General features: G+C 40.4%; 1 protein-coding gene across 3 annotated transcripts in view; it reads right to left on the reverse strand.

Moving 5' to 3' along the window:
- The window catches only part of ATP8A2 (ATPase phospholipid transporting 8A2), a 700,434-nt gene that overhangs the window by 242,053 nt on the left and 437,408 nt on the right, over positions 1 to 20,973 (reverse strand). For all 3 annotated transcript variants that reach the window (XM_080660784.1, XM_080660782.1, XM_080660783.1), the window contains one exon: positions 6,841 to 6,951. In XM_080660784.1, the coding sequence (XP_080516910.1) occupies positions 6,841 to 6,951 (111 nt within the window). The remainder of the gene's footprint in view (positions 1 to 6,840; positions 6,952 to 20,973) is intronic.

Below are 20,973 nucleotides of genomic sequence, written 5' to 3' on the forward strand. Positions count from 1 at the left end.
TCTATTTGAATTTTATTATCACTAAAATATATATTTTTAAATTTAAATTCTTCATTGTTTAAAGTATTACATGAGTCTCCTTTTCCCCCCATTGACCTCTTCCCAGATGCTCCCATCCCCCAGCACATGCTGTCTATGTCCATTGGTTATGCTCATATGCATTAATACAACTCCTTTGGTTGATCTCTTACTCCCTCACCCCCTGCCTTACCTCATAGGTTGGACAGTCTGTTTGATGGTTCTATGTCTCTGGTTCTATTTTAGTTCATCCATTTATGTTGTTCATTATATTCCACAAATGAGTGAGATCATGTGATATTTATCTTTCTCTTACTGGCTTATTTTGCTCAGCATAATGCTCTCCAGGTCCATCCATGCTGTTGCAAATGTAAGAATTCCTTCTTTTCTACAGCAGCATAATATTCCATTATGTAGATGTACCACAGTTTTCTAATCCACTCATCTGCTGATATGCACTTAGGCTGCTTCCAAATCAGCTATGGTAAATTGTGCTGCTATGAACATAGGGGTGCATACATTCTTTCTGATTGGTGTTTCTGTTTTCTTGGGATAAATTCCTAGAAGTGGGATTACTGGGTCAAATGGAAGTTCCATTTGTAATTTTCTGAGGAAACTCCATACTGTTCTCCACAGTGGCTGCACCAGTCTGCATTCCCACCAGCAGTGCACAAGGGTTCCTTTTTCTCTGCCTCTGTACCAGCACTTGTTGTTTGTGGATTTGTTGATGATAGCCATATGACAGGTGTGAGATGGTACCTCACTGTCATTTTGATTTGCATCTCTCGGATGACAAACCTATAGCCACCATCCTACTTAATGGACAAAAGCTAAAACCATTTCCCTAAGAAAAGGAACAAGACAGGGATGCCCACTTCCACCACTCCTGTTCAACATAGCACTGGAAGTGCTAGCCATAGCGATCAGACAAGAAGAAGAAATAAAAGGCATCCAAACTGGAATAATAAAATTGTCATTATTCACAGATGACATGATATTGTACATAGAAAACCCTAAAGACTCCATGAAAAAACTACTAGACTTAATAAATGTAGCAGGATACAAAATTAACACCCAGAAATCTATGGCTTTTTTATACACCAATAATGAACTCACAGAAAGGGAAACTAGAAATACAATCCCATTTACCATTGCAACAAAATAATTTAGATACCTGGGAATAAACTTAACCAAGGTAAAGGACCTGTACTCAGAAAATTACAGGATGCTGAAAAAAGAGATAGAGGAAGGTATAAACAAATGGAAGAATATACTGTGTTCATGGATTGGTAGAATCAACATCATTAAGATGTCCACACTACCCAAAGCAATCTATAGAGTCAATGCAATCCCCATTAAAATACCAATGGCATATTTCAAAGACCTACAACAAACTCTCCAATAGTTCATCTGGAATAAAAAAATGACCCCGAATTGTTGCAGCAATCTTGAAAAAGAAGAACAAAGTTGGAGAGATCACAATACCAGATATCAAGCTGTATTACAAAGCCACTGTTTTCAAAACTGCCTGGTACTAGCACAAGAACAGACATATAGACCAATGGAACAGAACAGAGAACCCAGAAATCAGCCCAAGCCATTATGCTCAATTAATATTTGACAAAGGAGGCAAGAGCATACAATGGAGTCAAGAGAGTCTCTTCAACAAATAGTGTTGGGAAAATTGGACAGATACATGCAAAAAAATGAAACTAGACCAGCAACTTACACCACACACAAAAATAAACTTAAAATGGATAAAGGACTTAAACGTATGATGGGAAACCATAAAAATATTAGAAGAATCCATAGGCAGCAAAATAGCAGACATATGTTGCAGCAATATCTTTACCGATACAGCTCCTAGGGCAATGGAAATGGGACTTCATCAAAATAAAAAGCTCCTGCACAGCAAAAGAAACCATTAACAAAACAACAAGAAAGCCCACTGCATGGGAGAACATATTTGCCAATGTTATCTCCAATAAGGGTTTAACCATTTGTACATCATAAGCATCTACAGACACAAGCGGTGGACCCTTTTTAATTAAATTCAAAATATTGTGGCAGTTAACTGGTTAATCTCCAAAATTTATAGGGAAATCATACAACTTAACAAAAAGGGCCCACCGCTTGTGTCTATAGACGCTTATGATGTACAAATGGTTAAACAATCCAATCAAAAAATGGGCAAATGACCTAAATAGACACTTTTTGAAAGAGGACATGCAGAAGGCCAAGAGACATATGAAAACATGCTCAGAATCACTAAAATATTTTATCCGTTCCAAATAACCTTTCCTGGGTGTTCAGAAAGACCATACAAAAATGTATACTTAGTAAACGCTTAAAGTGCTGACCCTGCTATACCTTGAAAATGTACTCTATTGGGGGATTTCTGAATAACAAACTCCTAATTGTTAAATAGTGTAGGGACTTTAAAGAATTTAATTGACCCTTCTCTTAGGAATTACCAAGTGGTCACATCAGGACTTCAACGTTTATGGGAATCCTTCCCTAACCGCCCTACCCCCAATCTTTGTGCTTAAAAAAATTCCTCCCATTGTTAAAATAAAAAGAGTTTTTGAAAATCAGTCTTTCTGCCCTAGCCGGTTTGGCTCAGTGGATTGCGTGTCACCCTGTGGACCAAAGGGTCCTGGGTTCAATTCTGGTCAGGGGCACGCACCTTGGTTGCAGGCTCCTCTTCAGCCCTGGGGGCCTGGTCGGGGCTTGTGCAGGAGGCAACCAATCGATGTGTTTCTCTCACATCAATGTTTCGCTCTGTCTTTCCCTCTCCCACTCTCCCTAAAAATCAATGGAAATAAATATCCTTGGGTGAGGATTAAGAATCAGTCTTTCCTTTCTGCTTTTAAATTACATTGAGAAACAGTTACATAATGCTCATGACTTATGCCCCAGGTCTCTGCTTACCATCTGCCCTATATATTGACAAATTTTCTGAAATCTCTTTTCCTATGTAACTTGCCTATTGTAGAATGAAAAAGGAATCCCAGCTTCCAGTAGTGTTCTGGTTATTCAGTTACCCTTCCTTGGCCATTCTTCTATCCCATCCAGCCCTATCTTCTAGCCTTTGCTAATGTATTCGTTTTCCTGGCCCCCTTACACAGACAGACACACCAGGAGGTGGCTGATGGGAATCCTACCTGCCTGGCAAGGCTATGAAGTTCTGCTCCATCTAGGCCATACAGGATTTTACCTTCTGAGAAATATGGTCCATCAGCTCACAGCCACAAAACTTAGCAATTACTTGGTTTAATACAAAACAAAACTATATGTAAAGTTTGTTTTTCAAACTTTGAATGAGCTCCCCAAGGCATCCTATCTGTCTAGATGTTTCTGTTTTCCTCACGGTGGCTAGAGCAACAAAGAACTTGTGAATCCCTTTGAAATTTTTTAGCATTTTTTTATTTTGGCAAAATACACATAATATAAAGTTTATCATCTTAATCATTTTTAACTGTAAAAGTCACTGGCATTAACTACATTCACACTGCTGTGCAATCATCACTACTTGGCTCCAGAACTCTTTGGTACACTATTGTCACAGTCTACAAGAGGCAGACAGAAAATTTCCAGTTAGTTCCTAATGATAAAAACCTAGTTTTAATTCACTGAACTATATGCCTTAAAGAGGTATATATTACTGTGTATTAATTATACTTCAATATCACCAATTAAAAGCAAATAAGGAGGGATGTAGTGGGAGTGGGCTGGGGCAGTTGGGACCCAGACCACAATGGGTAGAGGCACAGCTGCAGAGATGGGGATTTTATCAGATGACATAGGGACCCTTAAGAGGCTGAAGAGAGTAGTGGCATTTATCCACTCACTCATGGCCAACATCTTTGAGCAGCATGTTCTAGACCAGCCGTGGGCAAACTACGGCCCGCGGGCCGGATCCGGCTGTTCTATCCGGTTCTCTTGCTCTCCCCTCCACTCCTTTACTTTGAATTTATATTAGTTCACACAAACACTCCATCCATGCTTTTGTTCTGGCCCTCCGGTCCAGTTTAAGAACCCATTGTGGCCCTCGAGTCAAAAAGTTTGCCCACCCCTGTTCTAGACACTGTGCTGGGCAGCCACTGGAAATGGTCAGACATGTTTCACAAAGTTCATCCTGACTGCATTATAGATGACTGGGGACAAAGCTAGTGGTGTTTGTCATCATTCAAATAAAAAGTACTAAATTAAGGCAGTAGCAAAGACAGGAGAGAGAAAAAGCTGTATGTATTTTTAGTTTTACCTATTAATAGGGCCACCATGAAATCCCTATTCCATCATTTTGTTCCTATTTTTAGTTACTCCAAGGTAACTTGATAAGCATTATGGTATACCAGATAAGCATTATGGTATACCAAGTGAGTAGACTGTATTATATCATGGTCTCATACTTCTTCCATACAACCTTTATTTATAATTTAAATCATATAATATCCTCATAATAACAGCTAAGACTATATAAGTGTGTGTGTACATGCACATGTGTGTATCTTTTTAATTTGCCAAATTATTTTTAGACTGTTTTTAAAAATGCCTGATTTCATATATCAGAGGACATTGGAGACAGGAACATACTGGCTATGGCAAAGGGTTTCTCCTTGTGTTACGAAAATACCATTTAAGAGAAATATGTAATATATTTAATTTATTCTCACTTAATTACAAAACCCTCAGAACACAAAACTAATCATTGCAAATGAGCTAATCAAGTAACAGCAATCTTTGACCTTTTAGTTCAAAACACATTAAAATAGCATGCAAAATGTACTCTCCAATTTTTAAAATTATATTTAAGTGCCCGTTGATGCCACAGAGGTCATTCAGAAATAATAGACACTGTCCAAGTCAATGCTCTGACTCCCGGCTCAGCCACTGATTTTGTTCTCTTGGTTTTCACATTAATATCTCTGAGGAATACTTACTAAAAATTGGGCAGAGAGTAATGAAGACTTTTTATTTATTTACTTTGAATTTTGTAAAGAATGCTTTCAAAGGCATTAGCAACTGTTGCCCAGCTACAAATGAAAAATTAATTTAAGGAACTGACACAGCATTTTCAGGGCCTCATTCCAAATAGAATTTCTCAGACAGACTAAAATTGTACTCTTTTCATCTTCAGCCCACTTGAAGGTAAAAAAAAAAAAGGCAAGATGGTAGGTGTAAATGACTAAGAAGGGCCCCAGGGGATGCTCTGGAAGCTGAAGGGTTAGGAGCTTCATGTAGGATGTCTTGATAAGAAGTCTAGACTATCTGTAATTTGCTGATTGTGAGGAAAACCAGATTATTAAGAGACCTTGTGAAGCCAACAGCTACAAGAGCTTAAAACGCATGTGAAACTTGGGATGATGCATGGGGACAGGGACTCTAATACTCTATGACCCCAAGTGCCATTTAGGGTGACTCCTATCACAAATGCAAAAAAAAATGCCATAGGAAGAGGGGACAGACATCTTTAAAGCATCAAAAAGGAATTGCAAAAATGTGGCTAGGAAGAAGATAGAAACTACGAAGTCCATTATGTAACATCTGAAAGTTCTTACTTGGAGTGGGCTGAGGTGAATATTACAGCACAAGACAAGCAGATAAGGCAAGTAGGCTGCCCTTTGTATAAATTAGGAAAACACATGTCTTTTTTCAGTTTTCCTATGTTTCAGCCCCATTTATCCCACCTACTGGGCAGCCTCATGCAGTGAACAACCTGTGCAATCAGGAAAAGTACTCGTTAGTAGTTTACTTACAGAGTGAGTGATGCAAATCTGTATGTTTGATCTGAATATTCAAAGGAAAGAGTAGACAATTTGGTAACGAAGTAGTCACAGAAAACCACTTGTTAAATTATCTGAGCTGAGTATTTTAAGGGACCACATCAGAAAGAGTTGATCTATGCCTAGATTCTTCTTTCTACCAAAAGTTGAGAAATCAGACACAAAATAACCTATAATAGAATGAGATATTTACACCATTCACAATCAACATTGCTTTTCTATTTCTCTTTAGAGGAACTGCCTGCTTCCTCTTCTCTAAACACGTTTGGAAATCTATTAGTCACGATGGCCTCAAAGCCACACCCCTGTAGCAGAGTGGTTCTTACAGAAGGAGTGAGGTGGCTGGTACTCGCACTGAGTGCAAAGTGCCTTTTCCGCTTTTCCTAGGCCCACCCCTCTCCCCATCTAGTTCCTCCAGCAAGCACAATTAATTTATTTAAAACTGAATCTGTGTCATGAAAAACAGTGTGAAAACTCCATGAGTTCACTGAGAGATTTTTAATTACCTTATTGGTTTATTCTTCACTCACCTCCACACCCACCCCATTTAAGTAGTAGTGCCCAAATATCCCAGAGTAATAAAAAATGCTCAGGAAACTTGAGGATTCCATGAGAACTGCAGAAAGAAATCAGGCCCTTTCATTCTAGTTAAGAAAAACTGACTGGGTTGTCTAGACAGGTCTCAGAAAGGTGTGAACACTGCTGCCCAGGCTCTGGTCACCCTGTGAGGGGTGACAGCAACATCTGCTCAGTCCAAGACGAGCCCTGGATGGAGAGGGCCTTCCTCCACCTGGCGGGGACTGTGGGGTGGCATGGTGCTGCTGACTCCGGCTTTGGTTACTCAGCATGAGGACCTACATCTAGAAGGTGTCCCCTCAGTTTCAAGGAGGCCATGTGTGTCACAGGTTTCAATAGGTCACAGCAGCACCATTTCTTCAACCTCACATTAATAAATCCTTCCTTAAGTTACTTGAAATATTGAAGATGCCCTCTGGAAAAGGCCTTGCCAGTCAAGGAAAAAGTCCATGCTGCTCACCTCAATAATATAGAGAACCACGTTCTTGTAGAAGCAGTACAGTATGCACTTGGTGACACGGTTGTAGCTCCAGGCACCATGAACCAACAGGAGCTTCTCTAAGTAGGAAAACTGCAAAAAGAAAATAAAAGTTCAGAGAAGCCCATCATCCTCTATAATAAAAGCCTAATATGCTAAGTGTCCGGTCGACCAGCCAGCTATTCAACCAATCAAAGTGTAATATGCTAATGATATGCTAAGGTCACTCAACACTCAACCACTTGCTATGCTATGACATGTACTGACCACAAGGGGGCAGACAGTCGACCGGTCAACCAGTCGCTATGACGTGCACTGACCCAAGGTGGCAGACGCTATGACCAATAAGTTAGTTTGCTGCTGGGGTCCGGCCGGATGAGCCAGATGGGCCAGACACACCCTGGAGCCCTCCTGCCATTCCTCCCCAGCTGGCTAACCTCCTGCATCTCTCCCTAGCCCCAATCTTGCACCAGTGGGGTCCCTCATCCTGGTCTGCACTCTCTTGCAATCCAGGACCCCTCAGGGGTTGTCAGAGAGCCGGTTTCAGCCTGATCCCACAGGGGGAGCACCGCTCACAGCTGGCAAGTGCAACAGCGGTGGCGGGAGCCTCTCCTGCTTCCACAGCAGCACTAAGGATGTCCAACTGCTGGCTTAGGCCTGCTCCCCCCAGAGGGTGCAGACCTGAGGGACACCCCCCCCCCCCCGAGTGCATGAATTTCATGCACCGGGCCTCTAGTTTAGGAATAAAAGTCATTAAATGTCCTTTAGAAGAAATGACAGAGAAGGTAATAGTGAAAATCATTCATGTAAGAAAACTAAAGGCCAAGCTTTCAGGCCCAGTGAGAAGAGCTAAAATATCTCAAACCTACATAAATATAATTTCCCCCAAATATGCAGCTGGACATCTAAGTGTTATTCTTGTGAAATTCTATTTATGTAAATGCTTTTTAGAGGGTCTTAATTACTAAAAGAAGGTGAAAGGGGACACACACATATACCCGACCTGTTTGCACTGTCAGCTGCAGGTTAAAAACAGTTACAAACACACAGAGACTCACAGATACACACATGGACACACAGGCACATGGACATACACAGACACACATACACAGACACACTGAAACATACAGATACACAAACAGAGACACCCACACGCTCTGCCTCCACTTCTACATCCATTTTGTTCTTCTTTTTTCTAACTAGTGCATAGCCCTGCTTGCTAGAGTACAGTGCAGTCAGGAAAAACAGAAACCAGCAAGCAGCTACACACTAAGTTGAGAATAATGTAATGGCTCTCTCAGTTTTAAATATTCAGCAATATTCTAATGTTTTAACAAAATACTTGGAGAGAAACCAAGATGGCGGCATAAGGTATACACCTGTACGTGTTGCCTCTCACAACCACACCAAAACTACAACTAAAAGACAAAATGACTATCACCCAGAACCATGGGAAAGCTGGCTGAGTAGAAATTCTACAACTAGAAGGAAAGAGAAAAGCACATTGAGACCAGGTAGGACGTGCAGAGGCGCGGAAAAGCAGAGGTATGGAGGCATGCGAATTGGGCTGGCGACTGGGTGTGCTGTTTTTTTCAATCAGGAAGGAGATACAAGCTCCCGACTGCTCTGAACTCCAGTTTCCGGGGACAGTCTGGGGACCCAGACTTCTAGGGGGAGAAGCTGGACTGTCTGGCATCAGATCAGAAAGTGAGGGTGGCTTTCTTGCAGAGGTGCTCGCAGGAATCATTGTTTACTGCGCTGGGGCGTGGGGCACGGGAACGCAGAGACACAGAGACAGCTGACTGGCAGCCATCACTGTTTGCTACACCCTGGTGATTCCCTGAGACCCCACCCCACCCAATTTACAAACCCACCCAAATTGTGCACAGCAGCTTTTGCATAAGAATGGCCTGCCCTTTCGCAGCTTAACCTCATAAACTGCAGCTGGGTTAGACAGCTCCAAAACTTCCAAACCCCAAACAAAGAGGAGAAATCTGCAGATCTCCCTGTAGCTCCTGCTGGGGGCCTCAGGCAGTAGCTGACTTGCACCTCCTTGGAGATCCAGGAGCCAGTGTACCTAGTGGTCAATGTGAGACGATACCAGATTTCAACTCCTCACATCCATAAGTGACACACTCAAGAGTCAGACTCAGTGAGCACCAAAGCCCCAATTGAAGCAAGTCCTGCCCCATAAGGGTGTCTCCAGCAGAGCAGTTCTTCCATTATAGACACAGCGGGTCCTCACAGCCAACTGGCCTGGAGTTCAATTCCTCCCAGTGTACCAACAGCAATCAAGACTTAACTACAACAAGACTGTGCACCTAGCCCACAAAGGGGTGCACCAAGAGTGTACACCTCAGGTGATTAGGGAGGCTGAGCCACTGGGCCCTATAGGTCACTTACCACACAAAGCCACTCCATCAACACAAGGAAGCAGCCAAAATGCAGAGACAAAGAAACATGTCACAAATGAAAGAAATGGAGGAAAGCAAACTACTGGATATAGAGTTCAAAAACACAGTTATAAGGTGACTCAAGAATCTTCTAGAAACCTCCGAGAAACCTTCAAGGATCTTAATGAGAATGCCAAAAAAAAAAAAAAATGGAAAAGGACCAGTCAGAAATTAAGCATACACTGTCTGAAATAAAGAATAATATACAGAAATTCAACAGTAGACTAGAGGACCCCAAGAATCAAACCAAAGATTTGAAATAAGAGGAAGCAAAAAGCAACCAACCAGAAAAACAAAAAGAAAAAAGAATCAGAAAATATGAAGATAGTGTAAGGAGCCTCTGGGACAACTTCAAGCGTACCAACATCCGAATTATGGGGGTGCTAGAAGAAGAGAGAGAGCAAAATATTGAAAACCAATTAGAAGAAATAATGACAGAAAACTTCCCCCACCTGGTGAAACAAATAGACTTACAAGTCCAGGAAGCGCACAGAACCCCAAACAAAAGGAATCCAAAGAGGACCACACCAAGACACATCATAATTAAAATGCCAAGGGCAAAAGACAAAGAGAGAATCTTGAAAGCAGCAAGAGAAAAACAGTTAGTTACCTACAAGGGAGTACCCATACAACTGTCAGCTGATTTCTCAACAGAAACTATGCAGGCCAGACGGGAGTGGCAAGAAATATTCAAAGTGATGAACAGCAAGAACCTACAACCAAGATTACTCTACCCAGCAAAACTATCATTTAGAATTAAAGGTCAGATAAAGAGCTTCACAGACAAGAAAAAGCTAAAGGAGTTCATCACCACCAAACCAGGATTATATGAAATGCTGAAGGGTATTCTTTAAGAAGAGGAGGAAGAAGAAAAAGGTAAAGATAAAAATTATGAACAACAAAGTGACAACAAATGCATATCTATCAATAAGTGAATCTAAAAATCAAGTGAATAAAAAATCTGATGAACAGAATAAACTGGTCAATATAATAGAATCAGGGGCATAGAAAGGGAGTGGACTGACAATTTTCAGGGGGAAGGGGGTGTGAAGGGTGCAGGAAGAGATTGGGCAAAAATCTTACACCTATAGATGAGGACAGTGGCAGGGGGTAAGGGCATGGGGCGGGGGAGGGGGGAATCGGGTAGAGGGAAGCTATGGGGGGGGGGGGGGGAAGAGGAACATCTGTAATAATCCGAACAATAAAGATTTATTTAAAAAAATACTTCAATGCTCTTTGGGACATAGGTCTTTGAGCACCACCTCAATCATGTATCCTCAGCCTCTCCTTAGCCCAGTGGTCGGCAAACGGTGGCTCGCGAGCCGCAGTTTGCCGCTCTGTTGACCAATGAGTTTGCCAACCACTGACCTAGACTCTCGATTCCAATAATTACAGGCTGTTGTTGTTCCTTGTGATTAAGCTCCTATCCCAGTGGTCGGCAAACTCATTAGTCAACAGAGGGGTAAACCACAGCTCGCGAGCCGCATGTGGCTCGTGAGCCGCAGTTTGCCGACCACTGCCTTAGCCTGACTTGGCCTTCTGTGTCCTATTTTATGAATGTTCCCCAAAATGTAAAAATTGAGCTGGAGGGATGAAAATAAGCTTTTTAAAAAATTTATCTTTATTATTGAAAGTATTACAGATGTCCGCTTTGTTTTTGTTGCCCTGATTGACCCCCTCCTCACAAACATTTGCCACACCCTTTCTGTGCTCATGGGCTATGCATATATGAATATAAGTTCCCTGGTTAATTTATCCCCCTCCCAACCCCTGGAATTCATCAGTCCCTTCATGGTTGTATGTTTCTGGAACTATTTTGTTCATCAATTTATTTTGTTCATTAGATTCCACATATAAGTGAGATCATGTGATACTTATGTTTCTGTGACTGGCTTATTTTGCTTAGCATACTCTCCAGGTCCATCCATGCTGTTGCAAATGGTAAAAGTTCCTTCTTCTTTTAACACTGCTTATTATTCCATTGTGTAAATGTACCACTGTTTTTTTATCCACCCATTTGCTTATGGGCACTCAAGCTATTTCCAAATCTTAGCTTTTGTAAATTACGCTGCTATGAACATAGGGGTGCATATATTTTTTCTGACTGGTGTTTCAGGTTTGTTAGGATATATCCCTAGAAGTGGGCTCACTGGGTGAAATGAAAGTTCAATTGTTAAGGTTTTGAGGAAACTCCATACTGTTTTCCACAGTGACTGCACCAGCCTGCATTTCCACTAGCAGCGTATGAGGTTCCCTTTTCTTCATATCCTTGCCAACAAATTTGTCCTTTGTTGATTTGTTGATGATAGCCATTCTGACAGGTGTTGTTTTAATTTACATCTCTTGGATGATTAGTGACTTTGAGCATTTTCTCTTGGCCTTCAGTATGCCCACTTTGGAGAAGTGTCTATTAAGGTCCTTTGCCCATTTTTTTAATTGGATTGTTTATCTTCCTTTTGTTAAGTTGTATGAGTTCCCTTTATATTTTGGATATTAAACCCTTATCAGATGTATCATTGGCAAATATGTTCTCCCATGCAGTGGGCTCTTTTTTCACTTTGTTGATGGTTTCTTTTGCTGGGCAGAAGCTTTTTATTTTAATGTAGTCCCATTTGTTTATTTCATCCTCAGTTTCCTTTGCCCTAGGAAATATATCGGTAAACATATTACTATGAGAGATATCTGAGATTTCCTGCCAATGGTTTCTTCTAAGATTTTTTTTTAAGGCTTCATGGCTTACATTTAAGTCTTTTATCCATTTTGAGTTTATTCTTGTGTATGGTGTAAGTTGGTGGTCTAGTGCCATTATTTTGTATCACCAACACCATTTATTTATGCTATTGCCTCCTTTGTCAAATATTAATTGAGCACAATATCTCTGGTCAATTCCTGGGGTCTCTGTTCTATTCTATTGATCTATATGTCTGTTCTTGTGCCAGTATCAAGCTGTTTTGAGTACAGAGGCTTTGTATTGCTTGATATCTGTTATTGTGACCCCTCCAACTTTGTTCTTCTTTCTCAAGATTACTGTAGCTATTCAGGGTCTTTTTAAGTTTCATATAAACTTTTGGAGTGTTTGTTCTAGATCTATGAAATATGCCATTGGTATTTTAATAGTTATTGCATTGAATCTGTAGATTGGTCTGGGTAGTATGGTCATTTTAATGATGTTGATTCTACCAATCCCATGAACATGGTATATTCTTTCACTTGTTTATATCTTCCTCTATCTATTTTTTCAATGTCCTATTGTTTTCTGAGTACAAGTCTTTTACCTCTTTGGTTAAGTTTATTCCTAAGTATCTTATTTTTTTTGTTGCAATGGTAAATGTGATTTTTTATTATTTTTTATTTTTTTATTTTTTCTTTCTGAAAGTTCACTATTGGTGTTTAAAAAATAGCATCAACTTCTGGGTGTTTATTTTGTATCATATTACATTGCCAAATTCATTTATTTGGTGGTCTTTAGGGTTTTCTATGTACAATATCATGTCATCTGCGAATAATGACAGTTTTACCTCCTCCTTTCCAATTTGGATGCCTTTTATGTTTTTTTCTTGTCTGATCACTGAAGCTAGTACTTGTAGTACTATATTGAATAATAGTGGTGAAAGCAGCCATCCCTCTCTTGTTCCTGTTCTTAGGGAAAATGGTTTTAGTTTTTGCCCACTGAGTATGATGTTGACTGTAGGCTTGTCTTATATGGCCTTTATTATGTTCAGGTATGATCCCTCTATTCCCACTTTGCTGAGAGTTTTTCTCAAAATGGGTGTTGGATTTTGTTGAATGCTTTCTATGCATCAATTGATATGATCATGTGGTTTTTGTCTTTCAATCTGTTTATGTAATGTATCACATTTATTGATTTGCTAATATTATACCAGCTTTGCACCCCTGGAATAAATCCTACATGGTCATGGTGTACAATATTTCTAATGTATTGCTAGATTCGATTTGCTAATACTTTGTTGAGAATTTTAGCATCTATGTTCATCAGGGATATTGGCCTGTAATTCTCTTTCTTTGTAGTGTCTTTATCTGGTTTTGGAATTAGGATAATGCTAGCCTTATAAAAATAGCTTAGAAGTGTTCCTTCCTCTTGGATTTTTTGGAATAGTTTGAGGAGGATAGGTGTTAGTGGTTCTTTGAATATTTGATAAAACTCCCCTGTGAAGCCATCCAGACCAAGGCTTTTGTTTGCTGGGAGTTTTATTATTATTATTATTACTGCTTCAATTTCATCAGTATTTATGGGCCTATTCAAGTTTCTGATTCTTCCTGATTTTTGGAAGATTATATTTTTCTAGGAATATGTTCATTTCATTCCTATTGTCCAGCTTATTGGAATATAGTTGTTCATAATATTTTTTAGGATCCTTTGTATTTCTATGGGGTCAGTTGTTACTTTGCCCCTTTTATTTCTGATTTTGTCTATTTGGGTCCTCTCTCTTTGATTGTTGATGAGTCTGGCTAAAGGTTCATCAATCTTGTTTATCTTTTCAAAGAACTAGCTCTTAGCTTTGTTGATCTTTTGTATTGTTTTTTTTTTTAAGTCTCTATGTCATTTATTTCTGCTCTGATCTTTACTATTTCCTTCCTTCTATTTACTCTGGGCCTTTCTTGTTTTTCTCTTTCTAAGTCTCTAAGTTTTATGGTTTGATAGTTTATTAGAAGTTTTTCTTATTTTTTGAAGTATGCCTGTAATGCTATGAACTTCTCTCTCAGTCCTCTTTCACTGTGTCCCATAGATTTGGGGTTGTTGTGTGTTCATTTTAATTTGTTTCCAGGAAGTTGTTGATTTCTTTCTTGATCTCTTTGGTAAACCATTCATTGTTTAATAACACACTATTTAGGTTCAATTTTTTTTAATGTTTCTGAATGTTTTTATTATAGTTGATTTCTAATTTCATGCCATTGTGATCTGAGAAGAAGTTTGATATGATTTCAATCTTCTTGAACTTGCAGAGACTTAATTTATGTCTTAACATGTGATCTATCTTTGAAAATGTACCATGTGCACTTGAGAAGAATGGATATTCAGTAGCGTTGAAATTTCTGAAAATGTCAATTTCATCTGATCTAGTGTGTCATTTAGTATTGCTGTTCCCTTGTTGATTTTTTGTCTAGAAGATCTATCCAGTGATGTCAGTGGGGTGTTGAAGTCTCCCACTATGACTGTACTGCTGTCAATCTCTCCTTTAAAACCCTCTGGAAGTTTTTTATATATTTAGATACTCTTTTATTGAGTACACATGTTTACTAGAGTTATATCCCCTTGTTGTATCGATTCCTTTAGTATTATCAAGTGGCCTTCATTGTCTCTTGTTATTGCCTTCATTTTGAAGTCTGTTTTGTCAGATATGAGTATTTTACCCCAGCTTTTTTTCATTTTCATTTGCCTGAAAAAAAATTTTCCCATCCCTTCACTTTCATTGCATTGCATGTGAGTCTTTTGTTCTGAGGTCTCTTGTAGACAGTATTTATATATATATAATGTTTTCTTATCCATTCAGCTACTCTATGCCTTTTGATTGGATCATTTAAGCCATTTACATTTAATGTTATTATTGATAGGTACTTATTTGTTGCCATTCTTACTCTTTATGCCTGTGTTCTTATCTTTCTCTATTTCTTCTTCTTACATCAGTTCCTTTAACATTTCTTGAAGTGCTAATTCTGTGATAATAAATTCTTTTAGCCTCTTTTTGTTCTGTGAAGCTCTTTATTTTACCTTTGATTGTGAATGATAACCTTGCTGGATAGAGTGGTCTTGGGTTCAGTCCCTTGGTTTTCATTACTTTGTATAATTTATGCCACTCTCTTCTGGCCTGAAGTATTTCTATTGAGAAATAAGTTAACCATCTAAAGGGCACTCCCTTGTAGGCAACTTTCTGTCTCTCTCTTACAGCATTTAAGATTCTTTGTTTTTAATGTTGCCACTTTAATTATTATGTGCCTAGATGTGGGTCTTTTAGGCTGGGACTCTGTGTTTCCTGAATGTGAGTGAATTTTCCCTTTACCAGGTTAGGAAAATTTTCTGCCATTATTTCTTCAAACAGGTTTTCTATTCCTTGCTTGGATTCTTCTCCTTCTGGTACCCCTATGATGTGAATGTTGTTACATTTCATGTTGTCCCAAAGCTTCCTTAAACTCTCTTCCTGCTTTTTATTTTATTTGTTTTCCATTTGATGCTCTGTATTGTTTTTTTTCTACCTTGTCTTCTAACTCACTGATTTGGTCCTCAGTTTCTTCTAACGTACTGTTAAATCATTCCAGGTTGTTCTTTATTTCAGCTACGTTGTTCCTCATTTCCAATAGATTATTTATTCTTTCAACCTCTCTTTTCATGTTGGTGTAGCTCTCATTGTCTCTTAATGTTTTCATTAAGATCCTTATAATTCTCATTAAGTTGCTTGTAGTTCTCCCTGAATTGTTTGACTACCCTTATTACCATTATTCTGAATTCTTTATCTGACAAAGTGCTTGCCTCCATTTCATTTAGTTCCTTTTCTGGTGATGACTACTTTTCTTTCATTTGGGTGTTGTTTCTTTGTTTCCCTATTTTTACTGTTCCTTTGTATTTGTTTCTATGTATTAGATCAAACTGCTATGTTTCCCAGACTTTGTGGGGTGGTCTTATGTGAACGGTGTTTTGTGGGACACAGTGGTGTAATTTAGATCTCCTGAACTGGGTGCTCTAGGAAAGTCTCTTGCTTGAGTTATTTGGGTCCTCCTGTTGTAGTTGTGTCTTGAATGTTATTGTCTCATTTGTGGATGGAATCTCCTCTCAGACTGGCTGACTATGTGGCTCATCCCCAACCACATCAAGCAAGCTGTTGTGGAGGTGCTGTCAGAACAGGAAAAAATGCAACACAACAAAATGCGAAATAAAAGAAACAAAACTAAAACATACACAAGATCCTTACACCACCAACAAAATCAATCACCAGAGAATAGAGAATTAGTAAAGAGAAAAGAGAGCAAGAATGATGGAAGAATATGAGGAGAAAAAGAATGAAACAATCAACCAACCAAAAAACCCCACACAAACAAAAAAAGACAAATAATGGGGCGGGGGGAGAGGGGAGTAAAAGGAATATGTAGGTGCAGAGATAAAATGAAGAAAACAAGAATAAACAATTAGGTGAATAGGGGAAGGAAAATAGTTTAAAATAAAGAAAGAAGAAAAGTAAGAAAGATTTCTTGAAAAGGAAAATAGAGGAGAAAGCAGATAGACCCAAAATAAGAAAAGTAGGAAAGATGAGATATGAGTATAAAAGGAAAAGAAAGAAAGAAAGAAAGAAAGAAAAAATAAGGTTGTGTAGGAAAAGAGAAGACGAAAATTAGATACATTAATGAAACTAGAGAGACTAAAGCAATAACAAATCAATAAAGCAGATAGATAAAGAAGAATAAAAGGGGGGGGGAGGAAAGAGAAGAAATTAAAGAAAAAGAAAAAATAAAATAAAAAAGGAGGAAAAAAAGATGAAGTGGCATTCATTTCAGCCAGCCAAGTTTAGTGCCCCATAGGACCTCCATTTGGATCCTACTCTTCTGATGACTGTGGCTGACTGTTTTGTCTGCCAATTCTGGGTTTTCTCTGAGATATTTTAGGTGCTAAACCCTATCAGAAACTGTCCTCCTTTGGCTTTCAGCAACCTGCTTGAAGCTCCAAGTGAGCCACAGATTATGTCTGTCTCCACAGGACTTGGCTGCAAGCAGGAGGGCCCAATCTGCCCTATAAAACTGGTTTGTTAGCGTGTGGAGCCCAGGGCTGGGTCAGTAAACTTCCTCTGGTTCTCCAGGTTCCACCTCTGCCCGCCTTTGCCCGCTAGCCAGCTGTCAATCTTAATCACTCAAAAGTCTGTCTCTGAAAGGGCTTTAGGCGGGGAAGGTCCGCTCAGATTCCAGGGAGTGTGGTTAGTGTGTTTCCCTGTCCCAGGGCTACTCCTCTGCAGATTGCCCAAAATATTACTCTGCCCTCGGCTGGGCAGAGATCCTTGTATGCAAACCAGTGGGATCAGCTGCAAACCTGGACTTTCTATCAGCTCTCCCATGAGGGAAAAATACCAGACTAGACTGATGCCCAGGACAGTGGGGCAGACAGGCCCTCCCCATCCAGTCACTGAGGGCTCCTGAGACTGTTCAAACCCATAGGCTTGGCCTCTGCTTTTGTTTCCTCTGAAAAGGTCAGAATTCAGGGTGTGGTATGCAGGGTTCCTAAGAGTTGAGCAGGCTATATTACCTAGGGCAGGGTTTTTTTTCTTTACCTGCCCTGTGGCTCCTCTAAGGAAAAAATGGCCCTTTCAGTTTGGACACTTATGAACGACCAAATGCAGGATTCCTGGCATTTCTACATCTCCCTGCATTGCTTCCCACCACAGCCTCTCTTTAGGCACCTCAAATGCATGCCTCCCTCCCTGCACCAAAGCCTCAGGTGAGTAGTTGGAAACAAAAACTCCTGTGCTCTGGGTTTAGAAAAAACAAAACACAAAACTGTGGTTTTCTCTCCCACTGGCTCTGGTTTGCTGGCTCTGACTCTGCTGCTGCTGACAGCAGCCCTGCCGCCTTTCACAGCTGGATGTTATGTGGGCCTTGGGTCTGGGCTCTGGTGCTCCGGGCTGTGGAGCCCAGCCTGGGCTCTGGGCCTCTATCTTTTGAGGGAACAGACCTTCCCATAGCCCAGCACTCCCTCCTCTCTCGGCCCTCCAGCCTGCTGCCCCTGGGAGCTGAGTCAGCTCCTCTCACGACCTCGCCTTTCCTACCGGTCTCCAGGTGTTTTCTGTACTTCCTCCTCCTCAGCTGGACTTCATTGGTAATTCCAGGTGAATGTTCTCCAGTTTAATTGTATTACTAGTTTGGCCCTGGGATGAGGTGCATGACAGGTCTGCCTATTTGGTCACCATTTCTCCCTCTCACTCTGTTGTTGTTGTTCTTTGTGTGTTTTGGTTTTATGGATTGCTGTGCTCAGGCATGAATGGACTGTTAGGAATGATCCTGTTTAAATTATGGTTTCTATACATTCAGTGAGCCTCACAACAACGTTGAATTCTCCCTTGGTTGCCTTGAACTAAAACTTTAATTCCCTGTTCTGAATCACTGGGCAGTCCACAGGCTCAACCCCATGACTCTCTTAAAAGGAACAATCAGGCTGTATTGAGCATGTCCACAAACATTAGAAATTCTTTTGCTATTATAAACTTTCTCTTACTTTCAGATGACTTTTGAAATTAAATTTAACTATCTGTAGAAAAGACAATATTTAAAAAAGATATTATTTTCAAGAAGGAGCCACATAATAATTTCCATTAGCACTAAAGAAGGGGACTCAATCTGATGAGCTCCTCCAGATCAGGGTGAGGCAAGTCCCCAACTGCACACTCCAAAAGCGAAATGACAACTTGAAAATGGCTGGAGTAGGTACATATGGAAAAATAAAATTTCCCATAAATGCTCATTAAGGATTCCCAGGAGGATTGAGGAATCATAAAGTAACTAGCTACACAAATAAAAAGGAAGTTTGTATTTGACCCAGACCCCCTGATGTTACACTTCAATGGGCACAGAGAACATCTGCTGCACTCATCCCAAATGTCTCAACTTTAGCACTGCAATGATTTATTTTCAGGAAAAAATAATATCCTAAATCAAAATGCTGTTTTCATGAGGTCTTTCAGAAAACGTTAAGAAGGTAGGGGGCAGGATTGATTCTCTCCTGAGAACAGACCACTGAGAGTTCCAGGTGCAGGCACAAGCTGCCCATGGGCGAGGCACCAAATAAGGGGTGGCTGTCAGTCCTGGGAGCTGCCCCGGGGATAAAAGCACAGGCAGGCTGGAAAGAAGTAGATCCAGAGGAACTAGCTGACCCTTCACTTTTTGCCTACTTCATAATTTTTCCAAGGACAATTCTTTTTTTTTTTTTTAAATTATCTTTTTTTTAATATATTTTATTGATATTTCACAGAGAGGAAGGGAGAGGGATAGAGAGCTAGAAACATCGATGAGAGAGAAACATCGATCAGCTGCCTCCTGCACACCTCCCACTGAGGATGTGCCCGCAACCAAGGTACATGCCCTTGACCGGAATCGAACCCAGGACCTTTCAGTCCGCAGGCCGACGCTCTATCCACTGAGCCAAACCGGTTTCGGCTCCAAGGACAATTCTTAAAGCTAAATTTTCTTCTTCTGTATATAACCCTTTGGAATACTTTCTCAAAAAACCAATCAAAGTGGATCATCCACATTAAAATGAACAGATAAACAAGCTGTTAACTTTAACCAAAGACATTTCTCATTTTACTAGGCAAAGAAATTCATAAAATTGTGGTCTTTCCCACTCAGTAACTATAGAGGAAGCACTGTTGGGGCTATAAGATGGGGAGGAATGGGGCCCTAAAATAATGGGACCTCTGCCTAATTATGAACAGGACTATAGGCAGGAGAAATGAAGACCCACAGACATGGTGACCATTCATTCATCAGTGGCTTTGGCAGGGTGACTATTATGCTGGAGGGGCAAGAAAACCCATAAATAGAGTTAGAAAGCCCTGCTCCCTTCTCTACCCTTCTTTGATGCTTTTAATTTGAAGAGAGCAATTGCTCCAGATTCCACATCCTATTAGTATGCAGTTTCAATAAGGCAGGTCATGGAATCGCCCTTCCCTAGACATTTTAAAGAAAAAGACAGACAAATATTTGCCTGGAACTCCTAGGAAACCTTTAAAGATCCCTTCCAGCCATATGATGCTATAACTCAAGTATTTAATAATGCTGGGGTGTATAACATCTATACTTACTGACAGACTACAGGAAGCGTGAGTCCCCCAGGCCTTGGAGTAGTTGATACAAGAAAGTAAACGGGCAGGTGTGTGGGGCTGGTCCCCAAGGTCACACACAGGTCTGGTGTTCTTGGACCCTGAATGCTCCGACCTGAGGCAGGTCACCTGAAAAAGCCCCAGTGTTCCCACCTGTAAAATCAGAATTCCTTCTACCTACTTTGAGCAATTATCTTAAGGATTTATTTGAAATCAACAGAGGAACATGATTGATTTCATGCACTTTTTAGAGCCATGAGGATTTTGTAATTCCTCTCTCGGTTGGAGAACCACAATCTGGAAGGGAATCTGAGAGGTGATCTAGTGCAGAGCCCTCCTTCGGGGAGATGAAGCCCAAAGCTTCAGAGGACCAGCCTGCAGCCCTGGGGTGACTGGAAGCTCTTTCCTGTTTTATATGCAGCCCCTGGTTTCATTGCTTGTGTTCATGGGATTATGGTTAACATAGTCTTCAAAAGACTAAACAAGGGATAAACAGGAGGGAATCCTCACTAACTCACAAACAAGCAGCATTTAATAACAGCATACTGCAATCAGGAGATAGGAGGAAATGCTCTGTTTTCATTGTCCTGCTTAGATTTTCTGTATAATCATGCAGGCCAAATGGGGTCAGGTGGTTGGCTGACCCTTCACTTTTTGGACATCATTAAGGAGCAAACATGTTTTCTATTCTCTGGCCACCTGTACAGTAACTACAGTGCATCAGGGGCCTCTGCATGGGATGTTCCATCCAGAGAGGAATGGGATGAACTTGGCCTAAGTGCAGGAGGCTGTTTGCTACTTGCTGTGGGGTAGTTATGGCCCAAACCCAGCTCGTGCTCTCAGCAATG

Source organism: Plecotus auritus, assembly GCF_963455305.1.
Source record: "Plecotus auritus genome assembly, chromosome: 3".
Lineage (NCBI taxonomy): Eukaryota > Metazoa > Chordata > Mammalia > Chiroptera > Vespertilionidae > Plecotus > Plecotus auritus.